This window comes from Saimiri boliviensis, chromosome 13 (assembly GCF_048565385.1).
Source record: "Saimiri boliviensis isolate mSaiBol1 chromosome 13, mSaiBol1.pri, whole genome shotgun sequence".
Classification (NCBI taxonomy): domain Eukaryota; kingdom Metazoa; phylum Chordata; class Mammalia; order Primates; family Cebidae; genus Saimiri; species Saimiri boliviensis.
The window spans coordinates 95501428-95513938 of NC_133461.1; the positions used below are offsets into that span (position 1 = coordinate 95501428).

Here is a 12511-nt window from a genome sequence, read left to right on the forward strand (position 1 = left end):
TGGGCACAAACATGGATGACAGAAATCAGCCTGGCACAGAAACCAACACCATTAGTATTAAATGGGGGTGATGTGGCTGCCAGTAGCAGGCTAAACCACTGGTCATTGACTTGCACGTAGCCAGGGTTGGGCATAGATTGAAGTTTGGACTCTGAACTGGGGGTGAGGCAGGCACATGGACAGACCAAGCTGGGTGCAAGCACGTAAAGAGCCTCAACGATGGACTTGAGCTTCACGGGTCATCCAGACCAACCAGCTGCTGAGAAAAGCTGCTTTCCCACCAACAGGATGCAGAGGTTATGGGGTTCTCCAGCATGGTCAGGTCCAGATGCCTCATTTCCAAGTGTGGCCGAGTGTGTGTGTGTGAGTGTGTAAGTGTGAGAATCTTTCCTTCCTCTCCTAGGTTTCCATCTCAGTTCACCCAATAGAAGTTCCCTTTACACTTCTGCAAGGAGTGGCCACTTCCATCACTGAAACCTGCCATAAATGGGGCCCCTCTTACTAGTGGGTGCCGTCCCCTCCCTCCAAGCAACAAATACATTCTGTGCTCTCTTGGGCCCCTGGCCCCGAGTGAGCTCAGGCATGGCTGTGAGCAGATTGGAGGAAGGTCGGCCCACAGCCTGGCTGGGCCTTAGTACCCTGGCTTCCAGCTTCTTGGTCAATGGCTCACTTGGGAAACAGAAATCTGGGAGCCACGAGGGTGATGGCGAGGACAGGAGGAAGCTCAGAGGTAAGTCAATTCCCCAGCATGGTTTGCAGGGAGCCCCTCTTCGGGTGATAAAGCCAGCACATTAGCCCCACTTGCCTGTGAGGTCTGTGTTTGCACGCTATTGGCTGGCACCAGGAGAGGAGAGGGACTGGCACAAACCGCTGACCACCCAAGCCCATGAGCTCGGTGTGGCCTCACCTCCCACTGGGTCTCCTCCAGTGCAGGGCCGAAGCTGGTCTTCTCTCTCTCGTAGGACCTGAGCTTGGTCTCCAGCAGGTCCTGCTCCTTCATGAGGCTCTCGAGCTCTTGCCGGAGCTGCCGCTTCTCCTGCTGAAGCTGCAGCACCTGCAGGTGCAGGACCTGCTGTGCGCGCTGGCTCTTCTGCGAGGCCTGCTTGAGCTTGCTGCCGCCTTTGGGCTCCGGGGCCTCCAGCTCGTCCCTGCAGCGCCGCGGCCGCTCCTCGTAGGCCAGGCTAGAGGTAAGCTCCTTCTCCTCGAAGCTGCGCTGTAGCTTCTGGAGGGCACCCTCCCTCTCCAACAGCTTCTGCTCCAGCTCCTGGATGCTACACTCGTCCGTGGAGATCGGGGAGCGGACGCACGATGGGCCCTTGTCCACCTTGCCTGGGTGGCCCAGCTTGCTACCTCCATCGGAGAAGGACAGCGCCTTCAGGCTCATCATGTTGCTGTCCTGGAGGACGATGCCCTGGGTGATGTTGTGGGCAGATCCCCCAAAACGGCTGGTGGGTCCCACTGGTGTGACCAGTGGGTCCAGCTGGTAGCTGCTGCTGGTGCTATGTGTGGGCAGGCTGGACATGGAGTTACGGCCGGAGTCAGACAGTGCCCCAGAGCACAGGCCAGGCTTCAGCTCCTGCTCCTTGGGCTTGTCTGGGGGGGCAGGGTGCAGCTGGTGGCTGGCACTCTCTGGGGAGGAGTGCAGGATGGCTCCTGACCGTGGCAGCACAGGCTTGAAGGCTGTGGGCCTCACTGCACCCTTCTCGGAGCCCTGTAGAGGAAAAGGACCACGGTGATTCATGTCTCCCCTGTGCATTCACTATACCCTCTCTCCCCCAGGCATGTGTGCCAACTTGGGCTCCCAGAACGCATGTAGCACCCCTCTTGGTCACCTGTCTTAGCAGACCTCTCCTGTTGCTTTGAAGCAGCTGAGTGTGATAAATCTCTCTTAAGAGGCCGGGCGCAGTGGCTTACGGTTGTAGTCCCAGCACTTTGGAAGGCTGAGGCAGGCGGATCACCTGAGGTTGAGAGTTCAAGACCAACCTGACTAACATGGTGAAACCCCATCTCCACTAAAAATACAAAATTAGCCGGGCGTGGTGACGAATGCCTGTAATCCCAGCTACTTGGGAGGCTGAGGCAGGAGAATTGCTTGAACCTGGGAGCAGGAGGTTGCAGTGAGCCGAGATCATACCATTGCACTCCAGCCTGGGCGACAAGAGCAAGAATCCATCTCAGAAAGAACAAAAAAGGTCTCTCTTAAGAAGGAAAGAACACTCTGTCCCTGGGTAATGTCAATGGTGACTTGGGCACTTTGTTCTATGAAATAGCAACCTTCCACCAGCTTGTCCTAGCCCTCCTAAGGTGATAAACACATTTTGAGGCTCCTGCTCTGTCTCTGTATGGGGCAGGTTAGAGCATTAGGCCGGCCGAGCTTGGTGACCCTCCTAGTTCCATCCCTTCTTCCTGTTTGCTGCCTCTTCAGTTAAGCCTGGAGCAAAGACACTGACCTGGCCTCCTCACAGGGTTTGGAGGCTCACTCCAAATCACAATCTTTTTTAAAAACTGTAATTTTCCCCGGTGGAGTGCTTTGCAGTTTACAAGCCCCTTAGATTGAAAAACTGAATGCTCTATGCAAACATAAGAGGCTCTTTCCTAGTAAATGAAAGCCTTAGATTCATTTCCCCAGGGCAGGGGCAGAGAACTGAACAGGAAAATTGATTTCAGTGTCCACTCGTGGGATGCACAAGGGCTTGAGCTGGTGTAAGGGCTGGAGTTCTGAGTGCCTGGGCCTCTTCTGCCCTCAGTTCTGCTAAATGGAAGACAAAATTCCAGCCCATATTCAAAGATGCCCCTGGGCACAGCTTGAACAAGGAGCTACTGCACATCAGGGCAGAAAATGAGAACACTCGACCCATCCCCATGAGTCTTCTGGGGAGAGAAGCGGCTGGCTTCCTGCCTGCATCCTCTTCATCTGCGCTTCCAAATGAGAACAGGGCTCCCTCTCCTTCTCAAGGCTTGGCAAATGCCAATCCAGCTACATTTCAGTGTGGCTTCGGGAAGCTTACATGCCCCCTGTGCTCTTTGCTTATGGGCTGACCCGAGACTTTTGCTTCAGGGGGGCTGAGCAATGCTCTAAATCCTTTGGGCAACCTTTGATCTCTGCGGTGTGGCCAAAGGCTTCCGCCTGAACTCCTGCTGCTCTGGTTTCTTGGAGTCTAAATGCTTAGGTCACCACTCCCGCTGTGCCCCCAGGCTCTCTACCCCCATTTTGCTCTCTCCTGCCTTTCCAACCCACTTACCCTTGCCAGAGACCCCCGCTTACCATTTCTAGCTGGTTGGAGAAGGGCATGAGCTTGGGGGGTGTGGACGGGTCAAAGTCCACCCCAGCCTGGCCCCCTAAGTCCCCGCTGGACAGCGCCGTGTAATCTGGGTGGTGGGAGCCCCGGGCTTTCTGGCTGACCTTGATGTAGAAGAAATCTTCGCTCTTGCCCATTTTGGAGCTGGACTTGCCATGGCCCGAGTCTTGGGAGAAGCCAAACCTCAGCAGCCCGTCAGAATAGCGGTTGAGCTTCTTGAGGTGGGAGGATTTGCGCAGCTTGTACTGCGAGGCCCGGCAGTGCTTGCTGTGGAAGCTGTGGCCGGAGATGAGACTACTGACACTGCCCATGGTGACGCAGGGCTGAGGACGGGGCAGGGCGGGGCGGGGACCTGGAGAGGCTGCGGCAGCAAGGGGCGGTTTTGTCTCCGCGAGGGGACTGCGGTCATAGCAAAGCCCTCATAGAGCCTGCGAGAGCCGTAGACCTGGAAGGAGACACAAGACAGAAGTCAGCCTGGGTGGGAGTGGTCATGGCACATTCCTTAACAGTGGTTTAAGGGGTGCTTATTCCGACTTCCAAATCCGGGCAGTAGAAAAATGCGTATCAGCGGTCAGCTCTGTCTCCACTCCTAGGTGCCCCATTCCTTCTTCCTTTGTCTGATAATTAAACAAACATCCTCCGGGAGCCCACTTCAGGCGAGCCTCTACTCTAAGCACTCAGGACCCAGCAAGTGACTAAAACAGTCACAGTCCCTGCATTCCTGGAACTTAGGGGTACAGTGGTGTGGAGAGGCCAGAAGCAAACCAATGTGTACCATAGCAAGTGGTGCCAGTGCTGGGGGAGAAACTGGAAGAGAGGGAACAGAACAGATTTCTGGGAAGTGGCTCTTTTATGCAGGGAGGTCTCTTTTGTTAGGGTAGTATTTAAAGAGGCCTCAAGAAAAAGAGGGGGCAGCTATTCATGCCTGTAATCCCAGCACTCTGGGAGGCTAAGGTGGGCAGACTGTGTGAGTCCAGGAGTTTGAGACCAGCCTGGACAACTTAGAGAAACTCTGTTTCTACTAAAAATACAAAAATTAGACGGGCGTAGTGGTGCATGCCTGTAATCCCAGCTACTTGGGAGGCTGAGGTGGGAGAATCATCTGAGCCCCGGAGATCAAGGCTGCAGTGAGCCACAATCGTGCCACTGCACTCCAGCCTGGGCAACCAGAGGGAGACCCTGTCTCAAAAAAAAAAAAAAAGAAAGAAAAGAAAAGAAAATGAGGGGTAAGCTATGTGGAAATCTGGGGGGGAGGGGTTACCAGAAGAAGGCCAAAGTATAAAAGCCTGAGTCCATGAGGCAGAGGGGGCTGGCTGTGTGACCTACATGGGAAGCAGCCTGGCTGGAGAACAATTAGCAAGGCTGGGAAGGAGAAACAGAAGCCAGGAGCCAGCAGACCCCAGACAACAAGGAGGCTGTGCAGCTCTAAGAGCTCCGGCTTTGCTTAGGTTGAGACAAGGAGCCCCTCAATGGCTTTTAACAGTTGACACCTTGTTCTGCCTTAGGCTGGGGAAGGTCATTCTGGCTTCTGGTGGGGAAGACCAGGATAGAAGTGGTGAGCTGGTTGCAGAATGACTAATAGATCTAGTCTAGGGTGGTAGCTGTGGATTGAGTTTTAGATGTGGCGGTGGCTCATGTCTGTAATCCCAGCACTTTGGGAGGCCAAGGCAGGAGGATCACTTGAGGCCAGGAGTTCAAGACCAGCCTGGGTAACACAGCGAGAGCCTGTCTCTACAAAACAGTTTTTGATGTAATCTGAGGTTGAGCTGATAGATGTGCTAAAGGATCAGAAGTAGGGAGTGAGAGAAAGAGCAGAATCAGGGATGATGACAAAGAGAGGAGCTGGGCTGAAGGCATTCAGTTTGCAAAGCCTATTTGGCATCTAGGGAGTGATGGAGAGTAGGCAGGAGGGTGAGTGGGCAGCTGCAGATGTACATGGCAGAGCTGTGAGTGTGGAAGTGGCTATAAGACTAGATGGGATCACCAAAGAGCGAATGCAGAAAAGACAAGAGAAGCCCGAGGATGGTTCACACGGAGCACTTGGCATCTGGAGGTAAGGCAGGTGAGGAGAAACAAAGAAGAGTAGTAGAGGTTTTGAGGGTGATCCGGATGTAAAAGACCTAAGAAAGCCAAGTCAAGAAACTGTTTCCTAAGAATGGTGTCAGAAGTGGTGGCTCATGCCTGTAATCCCAGCACTTTGGGAGACCTAGGCAGATGTGTCACCTGAGGTCAGGAGTTCGAGACCATACTGGCCAACATGGTGAAACCCAGTCACTACTAAAAGTATAAAAAGTTAGCCAGGAAAAAGGGGAATGGTGGCATGCACCTGTAGTCCCAGCTACTGGGGAGACTGAAGCATGAGAATATCCTGAACCCGGGAGGCAGAGGTTGCAGTGAGCTGAGATCATGCCAGTGCACTCCAGCTGGGGTGATACCATGAGATCCTGTTTCCAAAAAAAAAAAAAAAAAAAAAAAAAATGGTGTCAAGTGCTGCTGAAGTAAGATAACAATTGAGAATTAGTCAATGCATTTGGCCATATGAAGGCCTTTGGTAACCAAGACGAGCAGTTTTGGAGGAACGGTGGATTAAGAGGATTCAAGAGAGAAAGAAGGAGGAAGCCATCACAGCCTTGTTGTTTAGAAGTAGCCAGCTGGCTTGGTGTGCATTCCAGTCACCTGCCAGCTGTGACATGGAAGGTAAACTGCTTAACATCTTTAACCTTCAGTGTTAAGAACTAATTCTAAGATATCCTTAAACTTTTTTTTTTTTTCCTGAGATGGAGTCTCACTCTGTTGCCCAGGCTGGAGTATAGTGGCATGATCTTGGTTCACTGCAACCTCCACTTCCCCAGTTCAAGTAATTTTCCCACCTCAGCCTCCCAGGTAGCTAGGATTACAAGTGCACACCACCATGTCTGGCTTATCTTCGTATTTTTAGTAGAGATGGGGTTTCGCCATGTTGGCCAGGTTGGTCTTAAATTCCTGACCTCAGGTGATCCACCTGTCTAAGCCTCCCAAAGTGCTGAGATTACAGGCGTGAGCCACCATACTGGACACATTTTTTTTTTCAAGTAATAGTATAGCATCTTGTAATCAATGCTTAAAACAATAATAACCTTGTCAGTCACCAGACAGAAGAAACTGGGATGTCAATACCTGCACATGTGCAGATTCAGGCAAATCTCTAAGTTTAGATCACCTGATTTTCAAAGCTAGGAGAGGTTTTGTGATTGCCATGCACCGTGAAGTAATTCTTAGTCAAAAGGCAGGCAATCTAATTAAGAGGGGGAAAACCACACATTTAATAAAACAGGAGATGCGGAAGGAGCCCCTGTTCTTTGCTCTGCTCTAAATTAAACCATCAACAATAAAGGGGCTAAAGAAATCCCAGGTGGGGCATGGAGAACAAACGGGCACAGCTAAAAGGGAGCCAGAAACCCTCTGACTCTGTTTTTAAATTTTAATTTCATTATATATATATATATACTTTTTTTTTTTTTTTTTTTTACAATTAGCAGTAGTGCATGGAGATTCTGTGACTCTGAATATCAAGGCTTTGATTCAAACTTGTATTATTATCCTGAAGAATAAAGAGGTTATGTTATGAATGAATATGTTCTATATTTCTTTAGGAAAAGCACAGCACAATGAAACTTCATCGCCTCTGTTTAATACAATTTTTACATGAAAATCTTTTATTAAACTGATGGCTTCATAGACTCAAGGAAACACAGTGAAGCCTACCTCATAGGATCGTTATGAGAAATTTAAGAAATACCACAATAAGGGCCGGGCGCGGTGGCTCAAGCCTGTAATCCCAGCACTTTGGGAGGCCGAGGCGGGTGGATCACGAGGTCAAGAGATCAAGACCATCCTGGTCAACATGGTGAAACCCCGTCTCTACTAAAAATACAAAAAATTAGCTGGGCATGGTGGCATGTGCCTGTAATCTGAGCTACTCAGGAGGCTGAGGCAGGAGAATTGCCTGAACCCAGGAGGCAGAGGTTGCGGTGAGCCGAGATCGCGCCATTGCACTCCAGCCTGAGTAACAAGAGCGAAACTCTGTCTCAAAAAAAAATAAAAAAAAAATAAAAAAAATAAAAAGAAATACCACAATATGATAATGGCTCTGGAACATTTACTCAACACTTAGTATACAGTAGGCACTCAATAAATGCTAGGCATTCTTATTGGTATCTGTTAATTATATTGTGACCATGGTCCTTGCCAGCATCCATCATCCCTATGGATCTTGGGATCTTCAATGTCCACACTCATTTTCTAGAACTATTCCCTTCCTTCTAAATGCAACCTTTCTGCGTCCCATTCCTGTGAGGTGTGACTTAGGAGCACAGGGTGGGCCCTGCTGATATAAACCTGACACTGACAAAATGTGTTTTCATCCCCCAAGGTCATTAATCTCTAGCTTAGCTGAGACTTCTAGGTCCTATAGGGCGAAAATTCTCCTCTGATTCACAGGCAGGGGTATCATTTTGGGCCAAAAGATCCTCCCATGCTCGGCGCAACAGGCTCCTCAGACCAGAGGCTCCTCAGACCAGGGGCTCCTTTTTTTTGCCATGCAATACACACTGATGAGCCGCTCTACCTGCAGAGCTGTGCAGACCAGACCATCGGTTGCAGCATTGGTAGGATTCTGATTTTAAAATCAGTTTCTCTGAGGTTTCTTAATTTACAGAATGAAAATATTAAATAGGGACATTAGGGAGATGAAACGAACGGAAGTAAAGTACAACACCTGGCACATGGTAGGCACTCTACCGGTGTGTGTGTGTGATATGTATTGCCTTCAAGCCTGACACTGCTGGAGGCTATGGACAACATTGGGGCTAAAGGGATCCGCGCATGGCTCTCCTGCTCCACCTCCATCCCCCCTCACCAGGGCCTTGAAAGAGCCTCCCAAAGTGTCTTTCCCTAGTCTGTTCATCAGAATCATCTGAAGTGTCCAGGTCATAAGACTTCCTGATGGAAACTCTTCCAGGCTTCCCACCGTGTTAGAGTACAATGTGCACTCCTCACCTTGCCCTGCCTGTCCACAGGGACAGCCACACTCGTCTCTTTCCTGGTGGGTGAACACAAAGCCCTGACCCATCTAGGAGCTGCTGCGCTTGCTGCCCCTACCTGGAATTCTCCCTGCGCTCTTCACACGGATCAGTCCTTCTCATTTTCTAATTCTCAACTTGAGTCTCACCTCTGTAAGATGGCTTCTCCAGTTACCCTTGAAACCCTTGCACCCTTCCCCTGTTACTATCTACCAACCTGTTTATTACCTAGGTAATGCTTGTTCTCACCTGTACTAATCTTATTATTCTTTTTTATTTTTTAATTTTAGAAACAGAGTCTCATTCTGTCATCCCAGCTGGAGTGCAGTAGGTGACACAGTGATCAAGCTCACTGCAGCCTCCAGCTCCTGGGCTCAAGTGATCTTCCCATCTTAGCCTCCAGAGTAGAGGGGGTGACAGGCACATACCATTGCTCCTGGCTAATGAATTTTTTTTTTTTTTTTTTTTTTTGTATAGACGGGGTCTTGCTAAGTTGCTCATTCTGTCTTAATCTCCTGACCTCAAGCTGTCCTTCCCAACCGTGGCCTCCCAAAGCAATGGGATTACAGGTGTGAGCCACCACACCTGGCCATATCTTATTCTTATATTTAGGGTTCATTGTGTTTATCTCTACCAGGATACGAGCACGGTGAGAGCAAAGGTTTTTTGTATCTAGATCTCCTAGAACAAAAAGGGGAGAATGAGGCACAGAATCAGAAGGTGGGATGATGGCCCTGGCCACTCAGCTGGCCAGTGACAGAGGTGGGATTGGACCCCAGGCCCAAACGCCACAATCTGCATGCTAAAATCGCACATTGCTGGGGACTGTAGGTGAGGCCCAGAGATGTTAGGGTTCCTGTCCCAGATAGCAAAGGGAACTTCCTGGGTTAGGAAAGAGGAAGCCTAGAGGAAGAATCAAGGCAGCCTTCTCTAGCGGAGCTTCGTTTCCCTTTTGGGCAAATGCCAACAAGGTTGTAAGCGAATGCCAACAAGGTTGCAGGCATTCGTCAGCTCTGTCATTCACCTGTACAGCAGCCCTGTGCTGTGTCCTAGAGGGTCAGGAGGAAGAAGACAGGTGATGCCAGGAGCCCAGGAGAGGGGTGGCTGAAGAACGGCCAGCTCCAGTCCTCCTGAGAGCATTCCTGTCCCTCAACCCAGACACCCAGCTCGCCACTCCCAGGTCTCCACACAAAGAGGAGCTCTGAAGTTTGGGGTGACTTTGGGATCCACTTAAAGCTAAGCTAATCACCTTTAAGTGTCTAGACTTGTTCTACTGTCAACTTGGCGAGAGTATTACACAAAACTCGGCTGTGTTCCATCCTGGTTCCCAAATCTATCTTCTCACCTGCCCCCATCCAACTTGCTGTCTCTGCCCTCTGTAAGAACAGGGTGAAGAGACACATTTTTATTTCTGGGAATCAAATTCCCATTGGCTGGGAGTACCTCCCTGGGGTGAAAACAAGAAATCACATAGATGCTGGGCATTTGGGAAGGGGAGAGGAAAAGAAAAGAACAGAGAGAAGGTAAAGGAACTGCAGAGCCTCACACTCCACATGGCATAGTGACCTACTAAGAGAGTTCCTCCTGAAGGAATCTAGCTAGAGTTGGGATTTAGGCCTTAAAGGAAGAGAGAGGCTGGGCACAGTGGCTCACGCCTGTAATCCCAGCACTTTGGAGGCCAAGGCAGGTGGATCACAGGGTCAAGAGATCGAGATCATCCTGGCCAACATGGTGAAACCCTGTCTCTACTAAAAATACAAAAATCTTAGCCAGGCATGGTGGTGGGCTCCTGTAGTCCCAGCTACTGGGGAGGCTGAAGCAGGATAATCACTTGAACCTGGGAGATGGAGGGTGCAATGAGCCAAGATGGTGCCACTGCACTCTCACCTTGTGAAGAGAGACTCCATCTCAAAAAAAAAAAAAAAAAAAGAGAGAGAGAGAGACAAGAAGAGAGAAAAAGAGAAGAAGAACCCAAAGCAGCTGGTGGAAAGGAACCACCCTGCCTACCCTTCTCAGAAACCAGCCCCAGAACCAGTCCCAGCCCTCGCACCCCTCCCTGACACGACGTCTCCTCCCCTAGCCCACCTGCACTGTGGGTGGCTACTCCACCAGGACGGGGAAAGGCCCGGGATATTGCAGGAAGCCCTCACTTTTGAGTGACTTCTACTCAAAAGTAGTGAGAGCACATGAGCTGCCCCTTCTGCAACCCCATTCTGTACTTCCCTTCCCAAAGGAAACCAAGGCTCAAGACAAAGTGACACCTGCCTCTGATGGTCCCTTTCTGGAAGGTGGAGACAGAGGCATGGGGTTGCAAAGGGTCTGTCTGAACTCAGTTTCCCTTCCCATGAATTGAAGCAGCTCTGCCTTGGCCCACACCAAGTCCAAGGTTCTGGCTGGGAAGAGGAGTGGAGGATTCATCCACGCCCTCCTCCTCCTTTGCCACCATGCAGTATGCAGAGGTCACTCCCCAAGCTGGAGATGCTTAGTCTCCAGCCACCCTGCCTCCTGCCTCCTCCCTCCCACTCAGCTTCTGTTATTTCCCCTCCTGCTCCCTGACATCCTTCCTCCTTCTCCATCCCACACCTCCTCCCCTAAGCATAAGGAGCAGGGGGAAGGGCTGGCCAGCACTCAGCAGTGAACTCAAGGCTGTGCTGCACTGCGGGCATCTCTGCATTCTGCACTTGCCCCTCTTTACCCCATCCATTCCCCCCAACACTTTTGCCCTCTGCAGGCCCACAACGATGCAAACTCTTACACTGCTCACTCCCAAGCCCACCCAGCCAAGTGTGTCCAGCTCTGCCAAGTAGCCTGCTGGCAGGACTGAGCTGCGGGGCTGCAGTGTGAGGGTTCATTTGGTCATCTACTCAAAAATATACATTCAGCATCTGACATGGGCTAAGTACTATGCAAAATGCAGAGGATCAGGTGGGGAAGAGGGGAGGGAAGAAAGGAGGAGAACAGCGAATGGTACAGAAAACAAAAGCGAAAGGGACAGGAAGGGACAAGTGTGTGTGTACATGTGTGCAAGTCTTTGTGTGTGCATGTGTGAACGTGTGTGTGTGTGTGTACATATGTGCATGCGTGTCTACTACTTTGGGTGGAATGGCCAGGAAAGCCTCTGAGAAGGTGACATTAGAGAAAAGCCAGCCTGATAAAGTGGTTTTGTAAAATGATCCCATCATCGGGAACAGCATGTGCAAAGGTGCAGAGGTCTGGATGAATTTGGGCTTCGTGTGAGAGCAGCCATTCTCAGATGCGGGTAATTTGGCAGGACCTGGAGACAAGACATTTTTTGCTTGTCATGACAAGGGTGCTCCTGTTACTCAGTGAGTAGAGGGCAGCAATGCTGTTAAACATCCTACGATGAACGCACACGACAGCCCTACAACAAAGAATGATTTCACCCAAATTGTCAATAGCTCTGTGGTTAAGAAATATGGTTTGGGTTGGGGGCAGTGGCTCATGCCTGTAATCCCAGCACTTTGGGAAGCCAAGGTGGGCAGATCATGAGGTCAGGAGTTTGAGACCAGCCTGACCAACATGCTGAAACCCCGTCTCGACTAAAAATACACAAATTAGCAGGGCATGGTGGTACGTGCCTGTAATCCCAGCTACTTGGGAGGCTGAGGCAGGAGCATCTTGAACCCAGGAAGCGGAGGTTGTGGTGAGCTGAGATCGCGCCACTGCACTCCAGTGTGGGTGACAGGGCAAGACTCTGTCTTAAAACAAAAACAAAGAAACCTGGTTTGTGAGGAAGGGAAGGAAAATATGAGTTTAAAACCCCACTGAGTCACTGATTCAGTATGACTCTGAGCATGCTATGTTAACCTCTTTATGCCTCAGTTTCCTCACCTGTAACATGAAGGTAACCACGCTAGCCCTGCCACAGGACTTCATTATGGAAAGGAAAGGAAGTAGGAGCTTAGAAAACATTTTGCAAAATCCTCAGTGCTGGTTATTGTTATTCTTTCTCATTATTATTCCCCAGGAGAGCTCTCTGAGATGCTCTGTTGTTTTGAGAAGCACTGTGGGGCTGGACTCCGAGAGCAGAAGCTGGCCTGGCCACAGAGCTCTTAGTGCCACTGCCTGCTCCATGATCGCCCTGAACTTGGAAACAGGCAGAGGCTGGGATGGGAGATGTGGTTCTTCCCT

At 50.5% G+C, this 12511-nt stretch overlaps 1 protein-coding gene across 1 annotated transcript in view; it reads right to left on the bottom strand.

The window, feature by feature from the left end:
- The window catches only part of LZTS1 (leucine zipper tumor suppressor 1), a 60839-nt gene that overhangs the window by 5898 nt on the left and 42430 nt on the right, over positions 1-12511 (bottom strand). The window contains exons 2-3 of the mRNA XM_003935589.4: positions 3266-3744; positions 908-1711 (exon numbers count right to left, since the gene is read on the bottom strand). Of these exons, the coding sequence (XP_003935638.1) occupies positions 908-1711; positions 3266-3610 (1149 nt within the window). The 5' untranslated portion in view covers positions 3611-3744. The remainder of the gene's footprint in view (positions 1-907; positions 1712-3265; positions 3745-12511) is intronic.